The sequence below is a fragment of the Rhincodon typus genome, chromosome 7 (genome assembly GCF_021869965.1).
Source record: "Rhincodon typus isolate 14 chromosome 7, sRhiTyp1.1, whole genome shotgun sequence".
Taxonomy (NCBI): domain Eukaryota; kingdom Metazoa; phylum Chordata; class Chondrichthyes; order Orectolobiformes; family Rhincodontidae; genus Rhincodon; species Rhincodon typus.
Window position 1 is genome coordinate 44,364,682 of NC_063338.1, and position 21,648 is coordinate 44,386,329.

The window sequence follows — 21,648 nt, forward strand, 5'->3', positions numbered from 1 at the left end:
AAAGGTGGTGTCCCAAGTGAGTGAGTTGGAGATGCGGAGATGCATGAAAAGTTGATTGTCTGGGGGTGGGGTAGGATAGGTGAGAGCGAGTGAGGATAGATGTTGGATGCACCAGTACGAGTGGGAGAACATGAGCAGGAGGTAGATGCAGTAAGAGTGATGCAGTGTGTGTGAGGTGGCAGAGAGAAGACAGTGGCACTTATCTGGGGAGTGGAGGTCATTGACTTCCCTGCAGCATTGCTAAGCATTCCTCCAGATGCTTATGGCCACTGTGAACCAGACTGCAAACCCAGACCAGGTTAGCAGGGTGTGGTATCATTGTCTCATCCGCCAGTCCTGGGGTAAGAGGATGATCTTCCTCTGTACCACCCTGTCCATGAGGACATCCAGCTCCCTGTTGCAAAGTGACACACCAAATTCCTTTTATCTGCTATGTCAAATTTCACAAACTGTGCAGGACACCCCTGGGTTCCCATCACTAGACTGGATGCAAAATGGCCATTTAAAGATGACATCGATGCCAATAATCCTGTGTTATCCCAAAAGAGACGAATATTTATGCCTACAGTGAATAGGAGCATCTGGTTAGCACTGGATGAGTGGGCATCATTGAGATGTGGTACCTAGTTAATGAAGCAAATTTGGAACAATAGCACAAGAAAACTCATGACGCCTCATTGAGAGAAGCCCTCCACGAAACTCAATGAAAATAATAATTTGCCGATTTCTGGTAAGATTATAGGGTCATAGAGATCTTCAGCACAGGAAAAGGCCCTTTTGCCCATCATGTCTGCACAGATCAAAAACAAGTATCTAACTATTCTAATTCCATTTTCCAGCACTTGGCCTGTAGCCTTGCAGGCCTTGGTATCATAAATATACATCTAAATACTTCTTAAATGTTATTAGGGTTTCTGCTTCTACCATCCTTATAGCTAGTGAGTTCCAGATTCCCACCACCCACTGGGTGGAAAAGATTTTCCTCACATCTCCTCTAAACCTTTTGCTCCTCACCTTAAATCTATGTCCCACAGTCATTGATCCTTCCATCAAGGGGAAAAGTATTTTTCTATCTACCCTCATAATTTTATACATCACAATCAGGTCCCGGTCCCCTCTCAATCTCCTCCTTTCTAATAAAAACAATACTAGTTTGTCCAGTCTGTCTTCATAATTGAAACTCTCCAGTCCAGGTAATATTGTGGTAATGTGTACACCCTCTGTAAGTCCTGTTATATCCCTCCTATAACATGGACCCCAGAACATGCTTACAATGCTCTAACTGTGGCCTAACCGACATTACATACAGTTCCAGTATAACCTCCCAGCTCTTAAACTCTATGCCTCAGTTAATAAAGGCCAATGAACCATGTGCCTTCTTAATGACTTTATCTGTCTGTCTTGATACCTTAAGGGACCAGTGGACATGCAAACCAAGTTCTTTCCGATCCTTGGTTTCCCAAGGTCCTACTTTTCATCATCTATTCCCTTGCCTTGTTTGTCCTGCCCAAATGCATCACCTCATATTTATTCAGACTGAATTCCATTTACCACTGATCAGCCCTTCTATATCTCCTGTAATCTAAGGCTAAGCTCCTCACTATTTACCACCCACCAATTTTTGTACCATCTGTGAACTTACTGATCAACTTTCCTGCATGCAAGTCTAATTCATTTATATAAACCACAAGCAGAAAGGGCTCCAATACTGATCTCTGTGGGACCCCACTGGACACAGACTTTTAGTTGGAACAATACCCCCCAATCATCATCCTCTGTGTTCTGCCACGCAAGCAATTGTGGATCCACTTTACCAAATTTCCATGGATCTGGGCTCTTACCTTTGCTTTGACACTTCCATGTGGGATCTTATCAAAAATCTTGCTAAAATCCAAACAGACTACATCAAAAGCATTGAACTCATCTACTCTGATTCAGCCTTCTGTGCCTCTTAAAAATAAACTGTCTGTGGAATAAAACACAAAACTGTCCAGTTCTGCTACTTGTCCCTTTACTCCATTTAATTTGACCTTAATATTCAGTCTACTCTACATACTCTATTGGAGGACATTTAGAAATCTAAATGTGTTAGGTCCATTGCATTAGTTTAATCTACATTTTCCAATACTCTTCAGAAAAGTTAATAAGGATGATCAAACTGATCTCCCTTTATAAAAATCCATTCTGACTACTCTGATTTTCTTTTTGTTTCTCAATGTTACTCTATTGCATTTCTAAGTAAAAATCCCATTATTTTTCCTTCCCACCAATATTAAGTCAATTGGTCTACAGTTGCCTTGTTCTATCCCCTTTTTAAATATGAGATCCATGTCAGCTGTCTTCTGACAGTCCTTTCCATTAATAATTTATTTTAATATGTGTAATAGTTTTTCTGATATTCCTTCCCTTGTTTTAAGATGTCATTTCACAGTAATTATCATGAAATCATCAACCTTTGCACTGTTCTGTCTACTTTGACTTTTGTTATTTATGTGTCGATAGAATAGCTTAGTATTTCTTTTTAAACTCCTTGTTAACTTAGTTTTACATATTCTTTTTGCGTTTCTAATTGAGTTTTTGGCTTATTTGTAACCATTTTGAATTCCTTTTTGTCAACCTCTCCTTTGTTATGACAAAAGCTGTACCTGATGCATGCCTTTTCCCTCAAATATTCAAAAGTGTATTCTGGCCGGCTATGTTTGAGTTTTGTTTATGAGTGGAATATATTTCTCCTATGCTCTGCTGATTACTATTTCCAATGTTTCCCATTGCTGTTCTATTTCTTTCTTCGTCAGTAAGTCTGCCAGTTCATTTTCACTTTTTTCGTAAGTTTAATCTTACCTTTCTTTTTCCTTCTCATCACCACCATTCAGGGAGCTTTCGCACTGATTTACAACAGGCCCTGCTGTTAGAATGGTTATTTCTTTTGAAATTGAACTCACACGCAGTCACAAACTCATTACAGTAGAGAAGGAAGGCATTTGGCCCATTTTGCTTATGCCAGCACTTTGTAGACCAGTCCAGTTAATCCCATTCCACTACTCTATCTCTGTGGCCCAACAAGTTTATTTCCCCCAAATATCCATCCAATTTCTTTTTGAAGCGAGTTTATGCTCCTGGTGGTGGCGGAGGAGGAGGGAGTCGATAGTGTGATCCTGGTGGTGGAGGAGGAGGCGGGTTTGGTCCCAGTGCCTGGTGAAGGACCCGGCAGCTCCAACGGCAGCTGCATTGCTATGATCAGCCCAGCATGGATTCATGGTGACGGTGGCATCTGTAGTGGCAAGGTGGCAATTGGCAGTGAGGTGAAGGGACTGCCAATGTTGCCTGTGCGGCAGGGTGGAGAGGCCCGAATCCAGACCCAAGGCTAAGCACTTAAGAAGGACTGTAATGTTGAACTTGTAACTTATTTCTTTATTTTTCGACTTTATACCTAGGATTTTGTATCTGGGCACCTTCGCATTTAAGATGGCACCAGAAATGGCAGCTTAGTACACTTTTCACTATATTCTTATGTCCCTTTACTGGAGTACACGTGACAATAAAATCTAATTCACAATTCAGTCCAAAACCTTAAGTCTGTGTTTCCTAGTTCTCGTATCATCTGCTAATGAGTACAACTTTTCTTTGACTATCTTATTTAAACCTGTCATGTTTTATATTCCAAGGAAAACAAAACAGCTTATCTGACTTAACTTTGAAGTTACAACCACTCAGCCTTGGAACTATTCTGGTAAATTTCCTCTGCACCCTCTCAAGAACAGCAAAGGTCAAGAAAGAATTCTAGAGGAATAATTAGCTTATGGTTGGCTTGCACTTGAGACTAATTGCACAGCCTGGTTGTTACCTGCATAGACAAGTCCAAAGATAGCATCAGCCCTACTTGGGCATATGTGCTTTCCCAACCCACACTTAAACAGAAGCATCTTTCTCTATGTGTAACTCTGATTTTGAGATGCTCCATCTTGTTAGATACACTGAAAGGCAGTCGCAAACAGCTGCAAAATGAAGAAGCACATACACCATGTCAAATATGTGAGCAACCTGGGTATCAGTATATTACTGTATGTCACCAAGCAAGTGTTTATCTTCTATAAATTACTTGAGGAATTCTTGCTTTTTTCAAAAATAGGTTAATGAGTGTCACTAAATGGATTAACAGGTTAATCAACCTGTTACAACAAACTTCTGGGGCAGATGGGACTCAAACCTGGGCTTTCTGGTCCAGGCAGACATACACCAACACTGCGCCACGAGAACCCAAACCCTACTGCACCTGGCATTCCCAGGGGGTCTTCTATCCAAAGCTAAACCAGGCACGAGTCTGCTTAGCTTCCAAGATCAGACGTGATCCACCATTTTCAGACTAGGACGGATTTAAGATATTATAGGCTGAAATGTTGGGAGTGTAGCAATGTTTTCAATTATTCATGACATCTCATAGACAATGTTACTCTGAAGTATGAATATGCATGCAATAAGAGCATTAAAGTTGCCGAGGGCTTGGCAAACGGTCAAATTGGTTAACAATAAGCCTGTTTACCACCTTTTGCCAAGAATGATGCATTGCCACCTGAAGTTTCAAACTGGACAAGCTCATGCAGCAATAAGTGTACTTGGTTACCAAAGCAGTGATTGGTTGTTGCAAAAATCCACTATTTGCTTAAAGACTTTTGCTCTGCATCTCTGCATTAGGTTTCTTTTCACATGATTTATGCCTTATGGTACTCACCCGTGCCATTCTGAGCCTAAGCTGCCAAGTATTTAATGTGAATGTTGGAGAAATAAAAGCAGAGATGACATTCGTCCCCCAAAAAATACAGACATTTCTTTAATTTGGATCTGCTGACCAAATTTTTCTCTTCTCTTATTAGGCTGGTTTCAAAAGTCAAAGGTACAAAACGCATATGAATAATTATTTAAATCAACGGATGGTGAGTAAATGGGGGCTAGTCATTTTGTTGGTTTGCTGGATAGATTTGCTTTAGCAATGCAATACAAATGCCTCACTAAGGGTAATGGCAAGATTTGTTTTATTTGGGGTATCCAGCAACTACTACAGTTTTGCTGGGAATAAATTCTCAGCAGTATTTTCTCAAATCAATAATACTTCCTATCTTTTAGGAAACTTGTACTAAGGTTGAAACCCCAGCAAAAGTTCCTAGACCTGACAAATTTAAGGGGATGGCTTGGTGGTATTGTCGTTGGACTGTTAATCCAAAACCCGGATAATCTTCTGGTGACCTGAGTTCGAATTCAACCATGGCAAATGGTCAAATTTGAATTCAACAAAAAGAACAGTCTGGAATTCAGAGTCTAATGATGACCATGAATCCATTGTCAATTGTCGAAAAAACCCATCTGGTTCACTAATGTTCTTTAGGGAAGGAAACTGCCATCCTTTCCTGTTTGGCTTACATGTGACTCTAGACTCTCAGCAATGTGCTTGACTCTTAACTGCCCTCTGGGCAACTAGGAACAGGTCATTAATTCTGGCCCGGCCAGTAACTACCTCATCCCGTGAATGAATAAAAAACAAATTATACTAAACTAACATACACTGTAATGAAAAACAACATAAATGATATTCAGAAGCAATTTACCTGAGATCCTTTGCCCGGTTTTAAATGATAACCAAAAAGCAGATCCAGATTCACTACTTTTTCTCTGACATCCCCTTCCTCAGAATCCTCATCCTTTAAAGAAATTGTGTAACAATTTATATTTGGCTTTTCAAATAAAGTCTTTTTAATTTTACAAGAACAGTAGCTATTATGGTACTCTAACGTACTATAGCAGTTAGAGTACGTTAGTGCTGAAGCAGCACTAGCAAACAAAATCTGTGAAGAATTACACATTATTGTATAAGCTCCACCCAATCTGATGATGTCAATAAGGACTTGAGTGGGAAAGGCAGAACATCTCTGAATCTCAAAGGGGACAGAACTGCCACCCAAAGTTTCCCAATTGTTCTTAGTAACAATATCTATTTTAATAAAGTATTTTGTACCTAATTACTATCATGGAATAAATTACATCTTTTCAAGGAAAGAACTCCTTTTCACTAGATTATCAAATGGTTTTCCTCAAAAATTTAGACCATTAAGTCCTGTAGACCCACTCAGAATATGACAATAGTGGCAGCTAAGCATATGTTGGCAGTGGCTGGCATTGCATACTCATATGACACACCTGAAGTGTTGAAACTGTACAGAAAACTGAGATGGAAATTTTGTTTTTGACTTTAATACTGATGACAATGGTGAGAGACTGGAAAATGTTGATGTCCAAAGGGATGAGTGTCCATATTTAGAAATCACTGAAAGCTAACACATGTAGAAAGCAATTAGGAACACAAATGGTATGCTACCTTCTACTGCAAGAGAGTTTGAGTACAGTATTAAAAAGTCTTGCTGACTGTATATACTTTTGGTGAGACTACAGCTGGAATTTTCTGTATATTTGGTGGTGAGTTTTTGCAATTCCTTACCTGAGGAGGTTGTGGGGCTTCATCACTGAATATGTACAAGATAGAGATCAAGAGATTTCTAGATATTAAAAAGCATCAGGGAATATGAGGAGAGTGTGGAAAATGGCATTGAGATAGAAGATCAGCTGTGACCTAGAATGACAGTGGCCTCAAGGGCCGAATGGTTTATTCCTACTCCTATTTCCTATATTCATCACTTGCGAAATGAGCAACTCCAGATGAAAACCCAATTAACTGCCTTAACAGTTAAAGTAAGTTTAAGTAATGGAAGGTAAAGTTCCTCAAAGTAAGGAACTGCACTGTGCCTGGCCTATTTGAGTCCTGTGACGGAGTACCCTCTGAGTGAATGACCTCCTCTGAGGAGTTATCAAGATTCCCTGCACTACGTCTGGTGGAATGCTTGAGGACCCTGCAGGAGATTAAAGAGTGGAATTAATCCTGTCAAGGTAAGAATGTCTTGAATGATCATTATGCAATTATATTCATTTACTGTTTATAATATGAGTGAGCATTACACACCATGGTGCTGTCTGATATTTAATTCTGTCACAAAGTAGCTGGCAGGCGCTATCTCTGATGACCAGTATTTCCAAGACTCCATTGACATCCAGCACTTTCACCACTGCAGTTGTTAGCTGATTAGTGGCTGGCTAGCCAATTCTCGTTCTTTACCTCTTAAATGTGTTCTGCGCTCTCTTTTTCTGCAATGAGGCAAAGAAGAGGCCTAAATGACAGTAATTCCATGTCTTGAATGGGTGGACAGCATTTGTTGATGGTGACATGAGGGAGAGACATGACTTTGCATAAAGTGGCAAGTGAATGTCATGGTGGATGAATGGATGGGGATGTGAGGAATTGCAAAGACAGAGAAGGATGGGTGCCCCTGCAAAGTATATTGGTATGAGGACTGCTGTGCTGGAGTAGGCTTGAGAAGAGAGTTGGGGTGGCTGGGACAGTTAGAGTGATATGTGGATCTGTGTGAAAGTGGCGATGTACTCACCTTTCCTTGGGTCATTAAAGTGCTTCCTGCACTGAATGCACAAGAGTTGCACCACGCTTTCGCTGTTGACTTCATGGATACCTCCGGCTACATATCTTCGTATCATTAACAAGGTTCATCTTCCCGTATTAAGCAAAGAGTATCGCCCTAGGCGATGTCTCCCTCTAAACTCCTATAGCCCTTAACATCATTTCCAGGGAGGTTTTTAAAACAAGATGGAGCCTTTGAACATATGGAATCCTTTCTATCAATTCCTTTTGTATGGCTCCTAACTCCAGTATCCATTAAACTTAATATTTGGAATAACTCTTTAAATACTGGAGTTGAAATCACTTCTCCTGGGCCATCATCATGCTAATTGGTCAGGAAATCTGGAAATAATATGGCAACACAGTGGCTGGGTTCAAGAGTCACTAGCACAGACCCAGAGAATGTCTATGAGTGTCATTTCTATGAATTTTCAAAAGGCATTTGATAAGGTTTCTTATAAATGACTCCTAGCTAATGTTGAAGCTTATGGAATTGAAACAAAACTATTGCCTTGGCTAGAAATTGGCTGAGCAGAAGGAGGCAAGAATGCAGGGATGATGGGAAGGTTCTTTAATCGGGAGTGATGTCCTATAAGCATCTGTACTTGGCCTTACGATTCACCACATATATTAATGACATAGATGATGGGATAGCAAATCACATGTCCAAATTTGTCAACGACACAAAAATGGGCAGCTTTGTAAGCAGCATTGATCGAACCATACCATTGCAAAAAGATTGTGACTAAATAGGCAAAACTGTGGCAAATGAATTTCAACATAGTAAAATCTGAGGTACTTTCCTAAATTTCTGGAAGATTGCAGTAATGAGAGAATTATGGAGCAGTTCAAGTACAAGTGGTCACACACCTAAGGGGTCCACAGAATAGGATACCCACCGTTACGAGAAAAGATACCTGCCTTTGACGAGGTACCTCTGTTGGTGAAGGTACCTGAGGCATTCCTAGGGAAACTAATTAATCCAGACAAGTAAGAAGAGACATAACTTGTCCATGTTAATGGTCATTCTGTTGATTTTGTGCTTGATACAGGAGCAAGTTTTGCTGTCCTATCGGACCAGTTACCATGGCTGAAGAAGCAGAAGTTCCAGTTCACAAAGATATGATGACATGGTACAGGCAGAATAACTGACAGACGCACATGAATGCTGCAAATGTATACATTGTTCACTTTTGAACCTGCACAGATCTTGACCTCAACTTTCATTGAAAGAGTTGGAGGAGATTGACAACCTTTTACAGAGCAAGTGGACCAGATACTAACAGCTGACCAAAAATGATCACTGACAAAACCAATAGAACACTTCAGTAATAAAAGCAGGAAGTGCTGAAGGAATTCATTAGGTCTGTCATCAACTGTGGAGAGAAAAACAGAGGTAACATTTCAAGTCTAATTGAATCTTCTTCAGAACCTCAAATTCCTATGAAGATTGATATTGGACTCAAAACATTAATTCTGTCTCTCTCTCCACAGATGCTGCTAGACCTGCTGAGTTTCTTCAGAACTTTCTGTTTTTATTTCAGAGCTCCAGCATCTGCTGTATTTCGCTTTTGTATCAGTAGAACAATTCACTGGGCTTTCCAGACACATGATGTAACTCAAACAGGCGATCAAACCCGGTGAGATCACTGATTTTGGCACAAGAGAACTATTTAACATTGTCAACACAAAGGATGCTAAACTTCACAGTACCGGTGGAAGTGTTCAATCCTCTGTTTTCTAAAACAGAACAATCGGTGCCAGGAAGAGAAATGGTGATGAGTGAGTAGCAATCCTTCAGTAACATGACTGAGAGTCTGAAAACGTTTACTTCATGTTTAAATACAATGGGACACTGAAAACATCCAACCTGAACAACAACTTGAGAGAGATAAGCCACATTTGACTTCACTGGAAATAGAAAAATGTGCACAGATTGGAGGCATGTCAGGAGAATAAACTTCCTTGTCTATTGTAAAGAGAGACTACCTCTCTCAATTACAAAGTGATTGTCTGATCCAGAAATTTAGGATAATACAAGGAAGAAAGTATTAGTTTCAGGAGAGCTGGTGTTTTCCAGAATGGACACTAACACGATTAAAGCTCCACTAAATAATGAGATGGGAAACTATCTAAGTTAGCAGAAAAGTATATAACTAAGAGATATAACATCCTCTAGCGGTGAAATGATGCATTGATCAGAACCAAGATCAAAAGCCCTGAAATAAAATAACTACCATTCTTTCCAAGCCTGAAGAGTGCATGCTTGGAGGAGTGTGAAGTATCCAGACTGCCTACATTTGTGATGATAGAGCTCTGGAGGGAGATGGGAAAGTGGTAAATGTAACATAGTTATACACATAGCATAATTGGTTATTTAAACAGAAGGCAAGCTTGCGGAGAAATGTATCAAGTAATGATTCTGAAGAGATTAATGTTAATAATACATTGGTTTCATCCATTCTACTGATGTCACACTTAACCTGTGGATTGACTGGGCTGCGGAAGGGTTCAGTTACATGGAAAGTTATGGAAAATGTTAGAGGTGGAGTGCCCAGAAGTTATAATAAGACAAGAGAATATGGAAAATGTCAGAAATCCAACTTCAGGCATAACAGATGAGGAGACAACTGTGAGATGGTTGGGTGGTCAATGCAGGATTGGGGGTGTTATACGTAAATGTGCACAGTATACAAAACAAGATAAATGAGTTTGTAGCGTAGATTGAAATGGGCAGGTGAAATGCTGTGGGTATCACAGAGACATAGCTGCAAGGGGAACAGGACAGAGAACTAAATATCCAAGGATACACATCCTATCGAAAGGACAGGCAGATGGGTAGAGAGGGCAGGGTTGCCTTATTAGTCAGAAATGAAATTAAATCAATAGCAACAAGTGATATAAGGACGGAAGACATATAATCTGTATAGGTACAGTTGAGGAACCGCAAAGGAAGAAAAGACCCTGATAGGAATTATGTTCAGGCCTCCTAACAGCAATCCGGATGTGAGGCAGAAAATTAATCAGGAGATAGAAAAGGCAATCAGGAGATAGAAAAGGCATGTAAGAAATGAACTATTACAATAATAAGGATATTATTCAGAATGCAGGTGGACTGAGAAAATCAGAATGGTAGGTAGTGGATTCCAAGAAAAGAAATCTGTGGAATATCTACAAGGTTTGTTTTGGAGCATCTTGTGGTAGAGCCCACTATGGAAACAGGCAATTATGGATTTGGTGATGTGTAATAAGACAGACTTGATCAGGGAATTTAAGCTGAAGGAACCCCTCGGGGGGCAGTGACCATAATATGATACAATTCATCCTGCAACTTGAGAGGGAGAATCTGGAATCAGATGAAATGATATTACAATCGAGGAGAAGTAACTACAAAGGTTTGAGGGAGGAGCTGGCCAAAGTTGATTGGAAGGGGATCCCAGCAGAAAGATAGTGGAGCAATGGCAGGAGTTTCTGGGGGTAATTTGAGAGGCACAGCAGAAATTCATCCCAAGGAACAAATAACATACTAAGGAGAAGTATGGCTGACAAGGGAAGTCTGGGACATCAGAAAAGCAAAAAAAAAGCATACAATACAGTGACGATTGGTGGGAAGCCTTTAAAAGCCAGCAGAGGACAACTGAAAGAACAATAAAGGGAGAGATGATAAAATATGTGTACAAGCTACCAAATAATATAAAAGAAGATTCCAAGAGTTCTTTAGATATATAAAAGGTAAGAGACAGAGAAGGGTGGACATTGGACCACTGGAAAATGAGGCAAGAAAAGTACTAATGGGGAAGAAAGAAATGGCAGAAGTACTGAATAAGTACTTTGCATCAGTCTTCTCTGTGGAAGACACCAGTAGCACACCAGAACTTCAAGAGAGTCAGGAGGCAGGAATGAGTGTAGTGGTCATCAGTAAGGATAAAATTTTGAAAGGTCTAAAGGCAGATAGATCACCCAGGCAAGATGGGCTACGCCCCAGTGTTCTAAAGGAGATAGTGGAGTTATTAATGGTGATATTTCAGGAATCACTGGAGTTAGGGAAGGTCCCAGAGGACTGGAAAATGGCAGATATAACACCCCTGGTTTAAGAAGGGAGGGAGGCAGAAGACAGGAAACTATAGACCAGTCACTGGTAAGATTTTAGAGTCTGTTATAATAGATGAGATTGCAGAGTACATGAAAGTGCATGGTAAAATAGGGCTGAGTCGGCACTGCTTGGTGAAGAGGAGGTCATGCCTGACAAATCTGCTAGTATTCTTTGAGGAGTTAATGAGCGAGTTAGACAAAGGAGAGCCAGTGGACATGATCCATTTGGATTTGCAGAGGGCCTTTGCCAAGATGCTGCATAGGAGGCTGCTAAATAAGATAAGAGTGCTTGGTGTTAGGGGCAAGGTACTGGCATGGGTAGACAATTGGCTGACTGGCAGAAAGCAGAGAATGGGGATAAAGGGGTCTTTTTCAGGATGACAGCTGGTGACTAGTGTTGGGATCTGTGTTGGATCACAACATTCACATTATATATCAACAATCTGGCCAATGGACATTGTTGCGAAGTTTGCAAATCACACAAAGATAGGTGGAGGGACAGGTAGTGTTGAGGAGGTGGGGAGGCTGCAGAAGGACTTGGACATGTTAGGAGAGTGGGCAAAGAAGTGGCAGATGGCATACAATGTGGAAAAGTGTGAGCGTATGCACTTTGGTAGGAAGAATAAAGGCATAGATTATTTTCTAATTGGGGAAAGGATCTGAAGCACAAAGAGACTTAGGAGTCCTTGTTCAGGATTTCCATAAGTTTAACATATCGGTTCAGTTGGCAGTTAGGATGTCAAATCCAGCATCAGCATTCATTTTGAGAGGGCTAGAATACAATAGCAGAGATGTACTGCTCAGGTTGTGTAAGGCTCTGGTCAGGTGGCACGTAATCTTAAGAGCAGTTTTGGCCCCATATCTAAGGAAGATGCGAAGGCCTTCAAGGGAGTTCAAAGGAAGCTTACAAGAATGATCCTGGGATGAAGGGCTTGTCATATGAGGAGTGGTTGAAGATTTTGGGTCTGTACTCGATTGAGTTTAGAAGGTTGAGGGGATGTCTCCCAGAAACTTGCAGAATACTGACAGGCCTGGAAAGAGTTGATATGAAGAAGATATTTCCATTAATAAAAGTAAGTATCTTCTTCCAAGGATCTTTTAGCTTCAATTTCATTTACATACAAACAGTTGACTATTGCTATACATGTTACATACGTAGATTAAGTCAGGACCAGCTGACACAGGGAATAACTGAACCATGGCAAAGAGATATTGCATGGCTGCCATATTTCAATATTTCAATTTCAGCCTACAATTCTATATCACAAAGCAGTATATTCAGCTTATTTCATTGCTTGCTGCTTTTGTGGGCAGGTTCATTGGGTGCGATACAAATCTTAAATCATAGACTGTACTTCTATATTCCCTTATAGATCTGACCCACATGATCAAGTAATCAACATAACTCTGTACAAAACATGAAAACCTTCACAGTTTGGAATTAATAATTCAAAATATATCTATAGCTTATCAGCAGGTGTTTAATGGATCTATAGCATACATGTTGTGATAAGGCTTCTGCGAATCTTTTGCACGTGACATTTTCTTATTAATATTTTAAAAATAATACAGAGCTGTATTTTAAGATAAAGAAAACAAAAGGAATCACAAATGGTCCAGAATGCATCATGACCAATGAAGCTCCAGGCACAAAATTGGTAAAGCCTGCAAAAAATACAATACATATGCTGTGCTTGAAAATAACACTACTTTTCTTTGCCTACCTTGATTAAGGGAGGAAAGTGAAATAGATTCAAGTAGTCAAGGGTCAGTTTTTCAATTTCAGTCTGAAAGAGAGCACAGATGGGTCTGTTAACAGCAGGAAATCTCTTCCATCTTTTCAACAACTTTCACCTAGCGTCTTATCCTTCAGAAATGAATGTTTCTTTTTAAAGCTATTTTAATCATTTTATTTTTGTATAATGATACATAAGGATAGGATTAAGTTATTCAGTCTATCCCCTTATTCCGTCAGAGAATACATAAATACCTGTAGCAAAACATTTCATTCATTCTGCATCTTGGTATTAATGCATTTCCTCTGAATTCCAAATTGCAATGAATTTTCTCTTAACGTATATTTGGAAACCTATTCTCCCTCTGTTGATATCAAAGATATTTTTTGCAGTGAGAGGGGTGTAACCAGAAACTGAAACACCAACATTCAGTTCTTTTAGAGAATTGCACAACTAAACATTCCGCACAGGAATGAAGTTTTTGCAGAATACTTTAGGAAATTATTAAGTAAACTGAAATGTTAAGAAGAAAGATTAAAAGACAAGGATAGGATAACTGCATGTTTAGAAAAGAATGGCAAAATTAGGCATTAATGAAAAGGAAACGGTGTTTGACAAAGTTGTTGGTGTTTTTGTGAACATTTTACTCATTTCATAGACAAAAGAAAACCAGTCACTGTAGTGTACTTGGATTTTCAGAAGGATTTTAAGTTCCTAAACGGGAGGCTAGTAAACAAATTTGGAGTGCATTTGATGGGGGTCTGGAGGCGTGGGGGGTGGTAATATGAGTTGAGAAATGATTAATAAACAGAAATCTGAAATTAAGAATAAATAGATCATTCTCAGAATAGCAAGCTATTATTTGTGGGGTACTGCAAGCTTCGGGGCTAGATCCACAAATGTCAAAATCTGCATAAATTACATGGATGTGGCAACTGTTTATAGTTTTTTCCCAAACTTTCTGATGACTCCAAACTGTTAGGGATCTTAAATTATGAGGCGGGTGCAAGAAGACATCATAAAGGCCAGAACATGGCAGCTGGTAAATAATGTAAATAAATGTGAAATAGTTCACTTTGGCAGAACAAATTGAAAAGCAGAATATTTTGTAAATTGAGGGGGGTTGGGAAGTATGGGTGTCCAAAGAATTGTCCATAGGTCACATCACTAAAGGCTAGCATGCAGTTGCAGCAATCAATTAGAAAGTGGAATGGAATATTGGCATTCATTTCAAGGGAATAAGAGTACAGAAAATGTCTTGCTACAGCTATATGGAGCCTTGGTGAGACTTCATCTGAAGTACTGGGTACAGCTTTGGTCTCCTTATCTAAGAAAGGATGTTCTTGTCAAAGAGAGAGCGCAATGGAGGCTCACCAGATTATTCCCCGTGGTGGCAGGATTGTTTTATTAGGAGAAATTGAGAAAACTGCGTCTGCATTCTCCAGAATTTTACAGAATGAGAGGAGATCTTATTGAAATTTACAACATTTTTTACAGGGCATGACAAGGTTGAAACAGATGAGATGTTTTCCCTAGCTGGTAACTCACAATCACAACAGAAGTAGTAGTCCACTTAATACTGAGATGAAGAGCAATTTTTTTTTCACTCAAGATGATGTTGAATCTATGGAATTTTCAACTCTAGAGGGCTTTGGAATCTCAATAACTGAGCTGGTTTAGGTTAGAAATTGTTAGGTTTCTAGAAACTAATGACGTTAAGGGATATGGGGAATGGGAATAGTGAGGGAAAATGACAAATCCAAAAAGGCAGGGCAGGCTGAATAGATTGAAAGGCCTATTCAAATACCTTTGTTCCTGTAATAAAGCATGGATGTTGGAAATGCGAAATACAAATAGAAAATACTGAAGTACTTAGTGCCGATATTAGGTATCAAAGAGAAAAAAAACCCTTCTAATTCTTGGCCTCCATCATCTGGGGAGTGCAGATAGTCATCTCTAGGCCCGAAACGTCAGCCTCTCTGCTCCTATGATGCTGCTTGGCCTGCTGTGTTCATCCAGCCCTGCACCTTGTTGTCTCAGTCACCAATTTAATATGTCTACAGTTCAAGATTCTGAACTATTGCCTATACAGTTTTTTTGCTTGAAACACTTGTCATACAACATCCGATCTTTCTTATTTTAATACCTTTAAATGAATGATATGTCCTTTGGATTGTATTCCCATGTCTTTCATATCTTGCTCTGCTAGCAAAAGTAACCTTCGTCCAGTGATGTGATGATTTTTAAACAATTCAGCATAACCTTTCTTGCAACAATCTGTGTCACCTATGATCACAAAATCACAAAACTAAATACCATCAGCAAAATTAACTGAAACTCCAAACAGTAATGCAAAGAGATAACAACTTTTATTACCTTTATCTAATAGTTGTTGTATCCAAAAATACTGCACAAAAGAAATAAAATGGATGCAATTAGAATTAGAAGAGAAACATAGGTTCTAATTTTGTATACCACTGTCCGGCATCTCCAAGTACTGGTGAGCATAGACAAATATCCAATGTTATTGCCAACTAAAGAGATTTGCCATGGAAAAAAAAACGTTTTTTGGAAAGTTAAGAAACATAGAATTCCTACCATGTAGAAAGAGGCCATTCAGCCCATTGAGTCCACACTGACCCTCTGAAGAGCATCCCATCAAGACCTATCCCTGTGCAGTATCCCAACATGTACAGTGGTTAAACTACCCAGCCTGCACAGCCCTGAAACACTACGGACAACTTTAGTATGGCCAATCCATGTAACCTTCACATCTTTGGATATAATATGGTTAATTTTACATATCTTCTTTGCCAAAACAAATATTTAAACCTTGTTATGATAAATTATATTCCTAACTAATCTAGTTGTCTGTTAATCTTACTAATCTTTGTCCTATATTATTCAATTTAACTGTTATAATACATCAAAGCTTTAATTTAGAAGATGCAACCATATGCTTACCACATCTTCTTCTGTCCAAGAATATATATCCAAGGATGGCAGCAACTGCACCATAAAAGCAAAGCATAGATATTACAATGTGATCATGTTCACACAGATAAAATGGTTACAAATGAGAACTTACAGGTGAAACAAAATTAAGGACATGATTTTTTAATAGTAATCTATGAACAAGGGTATTTATTGCCTTGATTGAAAAAATGAGTCCCATGCATATGTATCTCTGATTATTGCTTGTCATAACAACCTTGTTTTCAAAAATAAACTATGTTGGCATATGAAAAAGATTTTGTGCTGGGACCTCAAATAAATTAGAATGGGCTGTCAAACCTTCACGTATCTGCCTCACCATCATAACCTTGCTCAGTTTTTAAAGTGCTAGTCAGTTCTCACATCGTAATTGAGAAGAATTTTAAGTTTCCTACATCTGCTGAGTAAATCACTGCAGTAGTTTGAAATTCTAATTTAGTCATTGGGATGGAATTTCATGGTACTGATATTCATTTCAATAACACAGTTGGTAACTACTCTGTAAAACATTCTAATGAAAAGCACTGCTTTTTAAAAAATCATCATTGTAGTTCCTCCCTTTTGAGCTCTCATCATTCCACACCTTCCCCTTATAACTTGGTGGCACTGTTTAGGTTTGAAGCCACACAATTGTTTCAATACTGCTTTTTCTTCAATAATAATAGGAATACATTGTACAATAATGCCAACGTGATTCTTTCAAACGTCTGGAGCAAAATGGACTGATACAGAGAGATAATCCCTGGAGCAGACCTGAGGAGTAGGCCAATGCACACATTTGGTAGCTAGACATGAATGCCAGTCAGTGCTGTAATTCCAACTTGGCCCCCAGATGCAGAATTTATACTATACTAAAACAGATGCTGTACCACCTCAGATAATTACATCATAATATTTTCGAAACTGAAAAGTTGCTCATTCCTATGAACAGAAAGGTCTAATCACATTACCTAGAAATGATTAGAAATTCAAATGCCTGTTACAACTATAATGGGGTTTCACCAAAAACATGCAAGTAGGTGTTCTGGTTAGATAGCTTTAGTAAAGTATCTGGGGGCAATAATCTCTTTCATAATAACACCAGAATTTAAAAACGACATCATTTTATTTGTATTACATGGCACTACTTTTTAATCATAATTCATATACATTATTTGATCATATAGTCTTCCTGTAATGCACTTTCTTTAAAAGTTCACAGGTCTACTATCTTAACTCCATGATATCGATTGTCATTTATTGTATTTCCAAATTTTTAACTACATTTGTTAAAACTAAGAAAGATATGACATTATTTAAATTTTAGCAATATTTAATTCCACATAAACTCCATATAACTCTGGTACTAAACATAGTACTATCACTTTAGTTAAATAAGTAAATAAGTAATAGGGTGTCAGTTAGGATGCCTTGTTTATGATGCATAGAGATGCCAGCAGTGTGGGTTCAATTCCTGCAGTTGTCATCTTAGCCACAGTGGCCCTTGGGTTAAACCACCAGTCATCCCTATGGTCTGGTAAGACTATGGCAACTTTACCTTGAAATTAGCAATTTCTAGAACAAAACTTTTCTCAATGACAGAAAAATACTTCTAATAATCAATCCTGATATTGGAAAATGATGTGTAGAAAATATTATTTTCAGTGATTTTAATACTGTTAATATTTAGAAACTTGTCTGAACATTTTTCACTAACTAATTATTTTGTAAGGGTTTGAAAATGCATATAATTTCAACGCTTGGAACCATGACAGTGAATAATTCCCAAATGCAAAGTCAAAAAAAGTTAACAAGTATGATCAGTATGGCATTTTGGTAACTTAACTTAATCCTTAATTAATCAACAGTTATTTTGGTCACAGGAGATAATTAGGGAAAATAAAACCCTCCTTAATACACAATTGAGACTGACTTCCTAATTCAAGTGTTAAAACTGCAAGTGACTTACAAAGGCCAGCCTGAATATTGTGCTAGTGTTAAAGCCACCCTCTTACCAAGCAGGTTTGTACAATTTGATTTATTCCTGTGTAAGAATTTTAGATATTATGGTGAGATTTATTTGAAATTATGGGATGTTTTGAAAGCTAACAAATGTAAGCATTGGTTTTCAATGTTTGTGCTTAAAATGAGAACAGGTAAAAGTAGACTTCACCTGATGCAGTCCTGCAGAACCAAGTATTTGCAATAATTTCTTCCTTATTTTAATTTAGAAAGTCGTGTTTTCATGATGTGCATACTTTTAAAATATAAAAATGGACTTTCGCATCTTAGCAGAAAAATTGATTTCTTTTTAACCCTGGGTGCGTGAAGGAAGCAGGGGAATATTGAGACTTGTTAACAAAAAATAGCAAAGGACAGGGAATATGTACTAATCACATTGTATTGATCAGTGTCATAAAGCATAGAAGTCTTGTACTATTACGACATGGTGCATGTCTTCATTGAAGGACAAAACTCTTTCAGCCACAATGCTTTGCATTGTAAGTTATACTCTATAGTGAGATAGAAGTTAACACTTAATGTTAAATACTTAAACATCATTTATGTAAGTACAGGGAGCATCTTCTCTTCAATCCATCACTTTGTAATTCATCAAGATTTGCCTTTAAATTTGTCTCAAGTGTACTAATAACTTACAACAAATATAGAAACACTGAAGGTTTCCGAGGTAAGTCAAAATCCACTGAAACAAAGGGAATTGTTTTGTGTTCTTGAGAAATTATAATATTAAAAGATTAGAGATATTATTCACTAAATAATAATAATGCACACATGTAACTGTATGTCTTACAACATATCTTCTGAATCCAAATTTTAATTTTGTTTGAATAAATGAATTAATGGCTGTTGGGCAGATTTTGTGATCATTTCATTTGATAGCTTCTGTGAAAACTCCAACAGGCAGCAGCCAGGACACAGTAATAAATATTCTTCCACCTTCCCAAAAATAAAATTAGAATGGTCTTTCTTTGCAATCCATAGCTAAAGTACTACGCTGCTCAAGATGGAATTTAATAGCCCAAAATAAACAGCAGAAACTTATGTGGCAAGCTGAGGTTAACTTTTACTTGGTTTCACCATGCTCAGCAGTGCAAAAAGAAGATAGGTTTAGTCAGTATTAAAAATCTTTGCCTGCTGTCCTCAAAACGCCACTCTGGTGATGGCTATTTGAAAATAGTGAAGAGAATTCGGAAATGAATGGAAGCAGTAATAATGGTAAATGAAATTATCAATCATTGCAAACGCAGGAGCGCAGTATGAAAAATGCACTTAATATCTTTGATAAAATGCAACTATAACTATCTATCCACACTCCAAAAATATTTCATTAACTGTGAACAAACAGGGTAGTGAAGGAAAAAGAATACAATTTTTATCAGTTTTTTTAAAATCCTTCACATTGTGGCATACATCTAAAGGGGACTCTAGTCATCCAGTTAATTGCATACATGTCTATGTCCATGTATGGGTTTAGATATTTGGGATTCACCTGTTCTCTCACCCCACCAACTCTTCCCGCCGCACCCCCGAAAACCATGACTCCCCCAGCTCTACAACCCTCTGCGATTCTGATTTCCTCCACTATGGCCTCGCCCACCATTTCCTGTGTAGGCCTTGACCACTGGCATTCTCTCCTAAACTTATCCACCACTTCCTTTATGATCCTTAAAACACAGCTTTTGATTAAACTTTTAATCACCAGTCCAAATATTTCCTTTGGCCTAGTTGCACTTTTTGCTGGTTGTCCTTTTGTGAAGCATCTTGAGACGCTTTGCTACACTTAAGGTGACACATTGAAACAAGTTGTTTGAGGTTTGTCACGGTTAACGGTTAGAAGGAAGCCTCTTTCTGCAAGCAAAAGGCACTAAAACCAACTGGACTGCCAATTTCTAAAACTAACTCAGCAAAGACCAGGTGGTGAATGTGAAGATTCTGCTCAGAACAGGTCAGTGTTACATTAAGTACTAAGGGAGCCAAGCTGAAATTAAACTTAAATATGGAAAAATTGATGTTTTCCATGCACTTATGATAAATATGCTATTTCCAGTAGGTGGCACTCTCATCTATGAAGTATTCCACACTGACCACCACTACTTAAGGGTCCATCTTTACTTAATTTAATTAATACTAAGATAACTATTATATTTTATTTTAGTCTTAAAACACTGGATAATGTAGTGATAAAGTTGCAACTGAAATATTATCTCAATTTCAAATAGAAGTGTTCTGGGTGTTCATTAAAGACACTATATATAACACAGGTTTCATTTTTGTTGTTTGGTCCAAGTCACCATTATTTCTAATGCAAAAAAAACTGATGGCTATAAGGGACAACACCAATTACAATCATTGAATATTAAATATTGATTTTGATTTGAGTTAGGTGTTTTGACACTGATTCTAACATAGAAAAACCTATATTCCCCCAATGTTTTTGCACACATCTTAAGAGAAAGAATGAGGAGGAAATTTAAAACAATTCTGTTGTCAGCATGATTAGCTGCTGTAGAAGACAAGTTAACAGCAACAATTCTGTGTAAATAACCTATAGCAGAGCAAGTACTAGAAGATGTTTTTTTCATAAGAAAAATTATCCCCAAAATGGAGCAAGACTGTCTGTTAATCATTAGTCTGCTCCGTTATCAATTACATCAATCATTTAAGAATCTCAGAACACATATCCAAATACACTTGTTATTGATACCTTCATTTTCATTTCAATGGATTTAAATTGGAAAACAATAATTAGCTGTTAGCTACCTTTGCATTTGTAACAAAATACAACAGGATAGATTTTTCTGAGTTTAAACTAGGAGGGGAAGATTTTCTGGAATCTATACGTTCAGGCTAAAATGGCACATTGATTGACTTAAATAGACAGGAAGCAATATTTTGATTTCCGAATGGCAGGTTGAGATGCAGAGATAAAGTTAGTCGTGTGTTTTTAAGTTTAAAAAACATTCATGTTTTGGGATCCAAAACCTTATGTTAATGGAAATAGAAATGCAACTAACTAATAAAAAAGTTGCAGCTGTGGTACAAAACCACCCTGTTTGACCAGTAGGCTCTTCAATAAATTACATGTAGATGTAATGTTGAATTAGGTTTATTGTCACATGTACTCATATGACAGCAGTGAAAAGTTTACAGAGTCGCCACTCAAGGCACCATTTTAGATACAAGATACTGACATACAAAATCTTAGGAATAAATTAGAAAAACAAAGTAGTAAAATAAAAGTTCAGTATTACAGTCCTTCACACAAACTGTGCTGGGCCTTGCCTCGTGACTGCACTGGGCCTTATCCCC

General features: G+C 38.1%; 1 protein-coding gene across 7 annotated transcripts in view; it reads right to left on the reverse strand.

The window, feature by feature from the left end:
* Positions 1 to 21,648, reverse strand: part of LOC109938494 (mitogen-activated protein kinase kinase kinase 20-like) — a 121,809-nt gene that overhangs the window by 25,289 nt on the left and 74,872 nt on the right. For 6 of the 7 annotated variants that reach the window (XM_048599039.1, XM_048599044.1, XM_048599043.1 and 3 more), the window contains exons 12-16: positions 16,309 to 16,353; positions 15,721 to 15,751; positions 15,491 to 15,630; positions 13,333 to 13,395; positions 5,601 to 5,693 (exon numbers count right to left, since the gene is read on the reverse strand). In XM_048599039.1, coding sequence (XP_048454996.1) covers positions 5,601 to 5,693; positions 13,333 to 13,395; positions 15,491 to 15,630; positions 15,721 to 15,751; positions 16,309 to 16,353 — 372 coding nt within the window. The remainder of the gene's footprint in view (positions 1 to 5,600; positions 5,694 to 13,332; positions 13,396 to 15,490; positions 15,631 to 15,720; positions 15,752 to 16,308; positions 16,354 to 21,648) is intronic. The other variant, XM_048599045.1, reaches the window with a different exon arrangement.